This window comes from Silurus aristotelis (assembly GCF_946808225.1).
Source record: "Silurus aristotelis genome assembly, chromosome: 24".
In the NCBI taxonomy this organism is placed as follows: domain Eukaryota; kingdom Metazoa; phylum Chordata; class Actinopteri; order Siluriformes; family Siluridae; genus Silurus; species Silurus aristotelis.
This window is the reverse complement of record NC_139597.1, coordinates 3,601,581-3,611,580: the sequence shown is the minus strand read 5'-3', so window position 1 is coordinate 3,611,580 and position 10,000 is coordinate 3,601,581. Positions and strand designations below refer to the sequence as shown.

At 42.1% G+C, this 10,000-nt stretch overlaps 1 protein-coding gene across 3 annotated transcripts in view; it reads left to right on the top strand.

The window, feature by feature from the left end:
- Positions 1–10,000, top strand: part of chchd3a (coiled-coil-helix-coiled-coil-helix domain containing 3a) — a 72,160-nt gene that overhangs the window by 54,915 nt on the left and 7,245 nt on the right. For all 3 annotated transcript variants that reach the window (XM_083528044.1, XM_083528046.1, XM_083528045.1), the window contains one exon: positions 745–815. In XM_083528044.1, the coding sequence (XP_083384170.1) occupies positions 745–815 (71 nt within the window). The remainder of the gene's footprint in view (positions 1–744; positions 816–10,000) is intronic.

Sequence of the window (10,000 nt, the reverse complement as noted above, 5' to 3'; positions counted from 1 at the left end):
CGTCTCGGCACTCTAACCATCTCCGAGACGTTCACACTCCTTTCTTATACCATCGTGGTCTTTTGGGCTTTCAGAAGATTTGGACTCTTTGTTTATAAGCCGAACCAGTGTGCTGAACACATTCACAAGAAGAACAAGATGCAGACCTGCACTTCAAAGCAAAACGCTACAAGTGACTTGGGTCTTTAGAAAAATGGAGGGATGGATGGTGTGGGTGGATGGATGGAGGTGTATATGGAAGGAAGGATGGATGGGCGGGAAGTGGTAGCTCAGTGGTGTTAAGGTCAATAAAGGCGTTTAACTTTCTAGTTTCAGGATATCGTTTTCATTCATTTAGATTGGAATTACTTGTTGAATCCATTCATCTTTTCCTTTCGGTTCCGTCTCTCGGACCCGCATGACCTCCTGAACTTCATGACCTCCAGCTTTACACGTCTCGAGGAAATTCCCTTTTCACCACACACTAAAATCAGCCATTACTTCACGCTTTACTGCCCTCAATATCCCCCTCCATAAACCTTTAATAGAGTTTATACTGTACAGTAGGGAGAGGTGGAGGTGGTTCTCTCTCTCTCTCTCTCTCTCTCTCTCTCTCTCTCTCTCTCTCTCTCTCTCATTTTTTTTAAATAAAGTAGTTTGTGAGGTACAACTTTTCGTTTTTCTTGAGCTTCTTTTTTTTTTTTTTTTTTTTTTTTTATGTGATACTGATCTGATTTTCTCTATCTATCTTTTTCTTCCTTTCAGAGCACCCAGTTTTACAAGGCCACCATCGAGAACCATCACAAAGCTGCAGATGAGGTGAACGCTAAATTTAGGTGAGTCCAGAAAGGAGGAGGGAGGAGGTGTAGGAACCTGGGCCTTTTTATATATTATATACAGTGTATTCTGTAGGAATAGGGTTGCCAAATTGGCGGAAAATGTACGGGAAATTTCCGGAAACTTTCCATTTTTATTCATTTTTTTTCTAACTACATTTAAACCCTGTTATTGGCTAACATGCAGTTTTGTAAATTCACATGGAAAGTGTTCAGTATTGAAAAATCCTATAATTATGCAGCCGTATGTAGAAATAAAAAGACATGGAATGGATTGGTTTTTAATAAGTTATTGTTTAATGCTAGTAAAAATAAGTCGGGTATCTGTGGGAAAACACCGTTTTATTTTCTCCAGATCTTGATCTGACCTTTCGAACGAACGTAAAAGATAATACATAAAATGAAAATTAAATTACCGACTGACACGACATCAGCAATATGATGTTTTGGTAACTCCCAGCAGCTGTCTTCTGGCTTCTTCTATATACCAGGGCATCTCTAGCTCATCGAAGTTTGACCATTAGGCTACAGCTGTAACTAAAGATCACGGTGGTGCGAGTCCATTTTGGCCCGTATGTGTCTTAATGTGGCCTATTAGCCCCTGGTATTAATCCCTGTGAGTGGCTGCAGTGGGAAGAGAAGGCGGCCTGTTCCAGTACTAGCCTGGCCTCACAAATCGCATTAGGCCATCATTAGGCCGCCTTCCTCAGCGCTAACACTGGGATCATCGTCTCTACCGAAATGCCTGAAATTGATTAGTAAACTCCGGGAGGGCGTAGGAGGGGCGCAATTGCATTAGGAAATGCATTAAAGCGGCATTAGCATGACATAGCTACCCTTCCCAAAGCAACCTCAGAACTGGCTTGGGGTGTCATGTGACCAGCGAGGCTTGCTGTGAGTGCCACGATTGGCTGATTGCATTAGCAGCGTTAGGATTGGATTACAGAGTCGAAGTAGGAGGATATGTGTTAGTTTTTTTTCCAGCGGATAATAAAATGTTTGCAGGCTCTGGTGTTACCGTTGGAGCCGGAGATGCACAAGATATCCAGGCTGCTACAGCCTAATTAGGTTTGTGTGTGAGAGAGAGAGATGGAGAGTGTGAGAGAACGAAAAAAGAGAGAGCAGGGGTATTTGGGTTGTACATTAGACTACAAATAAATCCGTATCGGTCGTCCCAGCGGGCCGGTGTCGGTCCTGTCGGGTTCCATAACAAGAAGCGGAGATAAGATGCTATCGCCGATTCGGTTTAAAAATAATAAACCCGTGTATTTAGCCCGAGCCTTTTGATTTCCTGAAAGTCGAAACCCGTCCCGGAGATAAATATGGCACAAATCTGCATAATTGAAAGAATTTGATATGATAATTTGGAAAACGGGCATTCGTGGTGACGACTGTTCTACATAGTACCTTCATTAACTTTTAGATCACATGATCGATTCATAGGTTATTTCTTACTTTACCTGAAACTGGGATATTATGAAATCACTTTATAGCTGATTTCTGTCTTATTGGTTGAACTCCAGTGTACTTTATTTACAGCACTTGTAGGAATATGAGGATTGGGGTGAAGCTGGAATATAAACTCATGACTCTGACGTCATGGGTGCTTAGATATGAAACCCGAATCTTGTGGGACAAAGACGGCGTTTATAAATATTTGGGATGTAAAACCATCTTGAAAATATTAAAGGGTGGGTACAAATAACCTCAAGATGACATTGGTCCAACTTTCTTCTGGCGAATACGAGACTGGGTAGATCGGGGTAGAATTATTTTTGTCACAGGGGGGATTGGTCAGAATTTGTTCAGTTGTAGTAGAGATAATGGGATTAATAAAGATTAGTTATAATTTTAGTAGCTGTAGGATTAGTGATTTCAGTATCTGTAGGATTAGGGATGAGTTCAGTAGCTGTGCGATTAGTGATGATTTCAGTAGCTGTGGGATTGGGCATGATTTCAGTAGCTGTGGGATTGGGCATGATTTCAGTAGCTGTAGGATTGGGCATGATTTCAGTAGCTGTAGGATTGGGCATGATTTCAGTAGCTGTGGGATTGGGCATGATTTCAGTAGCTGTAGGATTGGGCATGATTTCAGTAGCTGTAGGATTGGGCATGATTTCAGTAGCTGTGCTATTTGTCATGATTTCAGGAGCTGTAGGATTGGGCATGATTTCAGGAGCTGTAGGATTGGGCATGATTTCAGGAGCTGTGGGATTGGGCATGATTTCAGGAGCTGTGGGATTAGGCATAATTTCAGTAGCTGTGCTATTGGTCATGATTTCAGGAGCTGTAGGATCAGGGATGATTTCAGTATCTGTAGGATTAGGCATGATTTCAGTATCTGTAGGATTAGGCATAATTTCAGTAACTGTAGGATTAGGTATGATTTCAGGAGCTGTGGGATTGGCCATGATTTCAGGAGCTGTGGGATTGGCCATGATTTCAGGAGCTGTGGAATTAGGGATTGGCCATGATTTCAGGAGCTGTGGGATTAGGGATGATTTCAGGAGCTGTGGGATTAGGGATGATTTCAGGAGCTGTGCTATTGGTCATGATTTCAGTAGCTGTAGGATTAGATATGATTTCAGGAGCTGTGGGACTGGCCATGATTTCAGGAGCTGTGGGACTGGCCATGATTTCAGGAGCTGTGGGATTGGCCATGATTTCAGGAGCTGTAGGATTAGGCATGATTTCAGTAGCGGTAGGATTAGGCATGATTTCAGGAGCTGTGGGATTAGGCATGATTTCAGGAGCTGTGCTATTGGTCATGATTTCAGGAGCTGTGTTATTGGTCATGATTTCAGGAGCTGTGGGATTAGGTATGATTTCAGGAGCTGTGTTATTAGTCATGATTTCAGTAGTATGATTTCAGGAGCTGGTAGGATTGGTCATGATTTCAGTAGCTGTGGAACTGGAGCTTAAGTGATAGGTCAGGATGAGTTAACTAGCAGACGGGATTGCTATTGTTATAAATACTAAAGTTTGATGTGATCAGGGTTAACTCTATAGACTTCTAATGGCATCCCAATTCTTAATTCCCTTTAAAGATAGTGAACATTTAACAGTATCTTCTCCAATTACTCCCTACGCTTTCTTCATTCTGCAATAAAACCACAGTGTTTATGTAGCTATAGAAACTCAATGGTGGCCGTAATGATAGCATATTAGGTGTGTGTGTGTGTGCGCGCGCGCACGAGTGGGGAGTGTAATAGTAAAGAAAGCATAGCAGTGACGTCATTACCATGCTCACATTTCCATACACTGTATAGAATGACTCATTAATTCGATTTGACATGGGGCATGTTCTTATAGCGTGAAATCACTCCTTACACAAATACAACGTATTAAGCATTACATATTACATCTATGTTTTTAGATATGTCACGTATTTAAATGGTAGTGTGTACACACACACACACACACACACACACACACTAATACTAAGTGATTATCCAGATCTCAAGCCTCGAACCTCCCATTTATCTGTCTTCTTCATGATCCATCAAACACGCTGCAGCACACCCGAGATCTCATATCTTCACATCATCTGTCCTACAGTGCTGTAAGGCACAGCGGGGAAGCCGTATTGCGCTTCAGTATTTATAACCATTAAAAAAAAAAAAGCTGTCGTGTTGTACGAGCACTTACCGAGCGCAGTTTGACCTACACTGAAAGGACGCAATTAGAGCTATTAGTGAGAAATATGCTCATTAGTTTGACTGTGTGATTGGACTTTTTTATTTATTTATTTATATATATATATATATATATAAGCACCCCCCTCCCCCTCCACACACACACACACACACACACACACACACACACACATACACCTTTGTCTGTAATTGAAGTTATTTGTGGTGATCGCGATAACCCCGTAAAAAAGGTTTACCTCAGGTCACTGCTGCCTCACGACCTTATTTACCCTTTAAACCTCATCCTTCTGACAGTCACCTCTCTGTTTCCTCTCTCTCTAAACTTTATTATCGCAACCCCAAACCATTATTTATGCACGATTAAACCTGCAGAGGTTTAAAATTCTTCAATTTGATTGGTCAGAAAGGGGTCGATTCGTTTCTTTTAAAAGACAAATCTCCTTCACATTGAAGTGTAATGAAGAAAACAAAATCATCTTATTTTTCTTCTTGTGAGGAGATGCTTTTTTGTCATGGAAGTAGTCTCCTGTAGGAGCGGACGATACGAGCTAAAATTTACATCGTGATATTTTCACTGTCCAGACGATAGCGATATTATATTGCGATATGGGAAATAAAAATTGGTTACTGATTTTTCTTTGTAAATTCTTTCCCAACATTCGGTGTGAAGCTAAAATATTTATGGCTGTGTTTGAGTAAGCGGTTACTAATGCCTGTGTAGTAATGCGTTAGACCTAGTCGAGGACAAATGTATCATCGTCAGCGGTGTTAAACGTTGTAAAGAGTACCAGATTTAACTAAACAACATAAATGCAAAATTTGAATTTATAAATCTGTTCAGTTTTGTAAGTTAAATATGTAAGTTTAGTTATACAGCTGTGCAAGTGAGGGTTAAGGGCCTGGCTCAAGGGCCCAGCAGTGGTCATAAGGTCACAGGTTGATTATTAAAGGTGTGGAAGCTTAGTGGTTAAGGCTCTGGGTTTACTGGTCAGAAGGTCCGGGGTTTGAAGCCCCAATATCGGGGGCCCTTAGGCCAGGCCCCTAGAGCTGCTCCAGGGTGACTGATTCACCTAAGACACCTATCTGGTGGTGCCTTTTTACTGCAGGGTGTGATCAACACCGCCTAGACCCAGTTCACTACCCAGTCAGTTCACTGCTGGAATTTCTTCAGGAACAGTTCGCCCCAAAGGGTTGGCTCCGTCCACCCTGAAGGTTTAAATGTCTGCCATTGCGGCCTGTCATGCCCCCCTTGTGGGGCAGTCGCTGGTTAAGAACCCGTTGGCTATTGTGCTGGACGCCCTGTCGCAGCCTCCCTTTGAACCTCTGACTGAGGTACCTGTGAGGTTTCTCACAGTTAAGGCTGTGTTCCTCTTGGCCATCTCCTCTATCCAGAGTACGAGATCTTCAGGCCCCTTCCTTCTTCCCAAAGTACCTTCGGTCATCCCAAAACCTTTTAGGCTCCATGCATTCTCTCCTGCCTTTCAGGCTCCAGACGAGGAGAAGCTTAACCGATTGTCCAGTGCTCGCATATACGTCCACAGATCAGAACTGTGGAGGAAGTCGGAGCAGCTGTTCATCTCAGCAGATAGATTGTGGATGCGTTTACCACCTCTAAGTCCTCTGGTCTCCCCGCTCCCTTCGGGGTCAGAGCGCACTCCATTCGAAGTGTGGTGGCCTTTAATGCCTTGTCCTCTGGAGTAGCGGTGTCTGTCCACACTAGGCAGGGATTGGTCAGCCTGGCTTCATTCGACTCTCGTTCCCAAAGCGCTTAGATGCAGCTAGAATTCCGGAAGAAGAACGTCTCTAGGTTACGTATATAACCATGGTTCCCAGAGGGAACGAGGCAACGCAGAGGCGTTCTCAAAGCACTCTGACGCAGCGTCTCGTTCCCTCGTGGAACCATGGTTACATACGTAACCTGAAGACATTCTACAGGTTATGAAACTCGTCTTGAAACCTCTTCCCAGACTCCAGTGCATCTCTGTTAGATTTTTTTTTCATTGATGATTTTTGTGACGAGGTGAGATTGCCTATATATATTTTTATATATCACTCTCTCATTCTCTTGGTCTCTGTCTTCAACCTTAAATCTCCACTCCCACTCCCTCTCTCTCTCTCTCTTTCCCTTTTTTGTTTTCATTTCATTTCTGACTGTATTTATTTTTCTTTTTATCTCTTCAATGCTCAAATCCTTTCAGCCTCAGATCCTTTTACTCTCCCAATTTTTTTCCCCCCTCCCAGATATTTTCTATCTCCATCTTGGAGTGTGTGTGTGTGTGTGTTAAAGGTCAGGCATGTAGTCACACTCTTTCTGCTCTGCTAAAACCGATGGATCTTACTTGCGAGGGGGAAAAATGAACGATGAAAATAAGACCATGTCATTTTTCTTTTTAACTGCTTCATTTGTTTTTATTTGTCTCTCTAAGTCGTGCGGTTTGTCCCGCTTCGGACGACTTCTTTTTTTTCCTCCTCAAGTGCAAGCTTCACCTCTTCACCTTATTAGTGCGTAAGTGGTCGTAAACAATGACAAATCGGCGCGTGTCTGTAAAAGAGATTGATGGACGTTCATTTAAGGCCACCCGCACTCTGGACATGGGACGAAACACACACTCACGCAGATGAGTGTCATGGCAAGTGGCCCAGAGCTTTTTGAGAAATGTAGGGTGGTATTTAATAAGCTGTGTACACCGCATTTAAAGGCAGATGTACTTTTTTTCTTTCTGTTTCATCAGTCCATGTACCATCTATTTATTTAATTTCTTTTTTCTTTTTTTTTTTTTGTCTTACATATAATCCTATGGCTCTCTACGGTTCTTTATATTCAAACTATATTGAATATGACTATGATAAAAGGTTTCATATTAGCTGACCAATTAGATTTTATTTTTATTTTAGTTATTTTAATCTTCTCAATTTCTGTTTGAGGATGCCGAACAGGGGAAAAAAGGCCGTGGCAAACCTCATTGCCCTAAAAGTTGTCCCATGTTTACCAGACTTCAGTTATTGATAACGTGCACAGCTGTTCTTTACAGTCATGTAGGGTAATAGGGTGAGGGGTATAGAGGGAACAATTCTGACGATTATGTAGTAGTGTAATAAATGGAGTTGTTCATCAGTGCTGAAAGGACAGTAAACTAAAGTGGACAGCTGAGAGGCGAAAGCAAAAAAAAAAGCCCAGAGAAGTCGACATGGTAATTTTTTTTTATTTTTTTAGGATCGAGGCTTATTGAAAGTATCAAAAGGATTAAATTTTTTTTTTTTAAAGTAAAAAAGTACTCCAGTATCCCTGGGTAAAACCATGTGCCGGCTGAGACGCACGTCTTCCATGAAAAGAGCCGTATTTCAAGTACAGCCAACTCGGCCCTGGGCTCGGCCTTGACCCCTCAGGTGTTCACCCAGGTTACAAAGTTACTGACGCTTTACCTTTAACAGACTCTTTTATCCTTAAAGTTGGGAAATAGGAGATTATTGGTTAAGACATTGGACTACGAATTCAAAGGTTGAGTCCAAATCCTAGCCACACCAAGCTGCAACTCCTGGGCCTCTCAGCAAGGCCCCTTAACCCAATAGCTGTTAAGTCGCACTGGATAAAGGCGTCTACCAAATTCCATAAATGTAAGGAACCCAGGGGGAGCAGCTTGGTGGTGCTGGGATTTGAACCTTCTGATCAGAAATCCAACATGTCCACCACCGAGCGACCACATGTCGCTTCCAGCTGGTTATGAAGCTCTTTTCACACTTTATGGATTTGGAAGTGGGAGCAGAAACATACCAGCATTGGCAGTAAATTTGGCTACATTATATTTTGTATATGTATATATTTATATATTTTTTTTTCTGTCACTTCTTTTATTCCTGATAAAGCATCTCCTATCTTTGCTTCTTTAACTGCTGTGTCATATCTGACTCTGTGCATTTCTGCTATGATCTATGGCCTGTATGGCTTTTTCTCCATCCTTAAAGATATTCATATATACAGTACTGTGTGTGAGAAAGAGGGAGGCTTATATCTGTCTTCATTACTCATGCATTATGGATCATAGATGATAAGACACTCTCTTCACCTGTCTTTCATATGTCAGAATCAGAGTTAGGCTTAATGTGTAACGGGGAATAAATGTATTTTATGTTTTATATCATACTGTATATTCTGTAGCATTGGAATGGAATTTATAGCAGAGGGTAAATGCATATTATAGTGGCCGTATAAGATGAACCATACCGCTGCATCCTTGTTTTGTACTAGTTTTCTCCCCGTTTTTCCCCACGAGAGCGTTTTCTTCAGCATACATGATTGACAGGAGTTGTACTGTTTGAGAGCAGACTGCAGAATGGACAGAAAGATGTATGGCGGGGGAAAAAAAAAAAAAAGAGCGAGAGGGCGAATCCTTTCTCTGAGCCGGAGCGAGATCAGACTGAGATCAGATAGAGCTTCGCAGGCTTGACAGCCGTCCCGTGCTCATTTTTCTTTAGACCTCCTGGCCAGTGTGTGTCATATTAATGATGGTCTATCAGAGTAAGCAGGTTTATAATGCCTGAGCTCCAAAACCAACACTGAACAGAGGGCGATAACGTCTCCTCCTAATCCGAGCTGCCCCTAAAGGTCACAGCGGTTAAACAGAGTGTTTGTTTTACTCGAGGCAGCAGGAAGCCGGGGGATTTCTATATACGACAGGGGGTCGATTAAAGATTTGTCAGTTGAAATACAGGTTTTCTGTGGAGTCTAAGAAAGTCCCAATTAATTTTAAACACGTCTTAATTTCCCGATGTCCATGTAACGCCGATGTGCATTGAAATGCTGCCACTTTTAGAATCCTTTTTTTCGTCCAAATATTCCGCTGTTTTACGACCACAAATGAGAACAACGCGCAACAGCCAATCAGCTTTCTGTTATTGGCGTGAATCTCTCGTTAATTTTTTTTCAGCTGTGGGGAAGTGCAAGTTTAGCGATACGTCGCTTAAATATATGGTGTCATTGAAAAGTATCTTCTTTTTTCCACTTTACACAGACGTAGTCATTAGGAACTGTTCAGGGACCACCGTTTTTTTAAATAAAGTCGATAAATATAGCAGTATACAATATTTTATGCTGTATTTCTGGGATGAGCAGAAGTTATTATTTTTATAAAGTAAGAAAATAAGCACTCAGTGCTAGCTATTTTAAAAATAATCCGCATCAGTCTTATTAGAGTATATTTCACGTTGAAGCCCTGAGTATGAAGTCCTGTCCACTCATCCGGTGTCAGTGTGTGTGTGTGTCAGTTCATTAAATCCATATGTGTGCACGGTGTTAATGGGTACCGAAATCCATCTCTGTCGCTCGGTCCTCCTACGCCTCTCTGCGCTCGAGCCAAACTCCCACTCCATGCCGTTACTCTTTAGCTGTGCATCTGAGAGCGGTCAATTATCCCCCCCACACCTGATCTCCACTGATCGGCCCCTGCGCATTGATTAACGATTGATCAGATGCTTGGGTGCAAGAATGTCATTTCTGGGCTTCGAGGTCATCAGTCACCTTCGCTCCCTCAT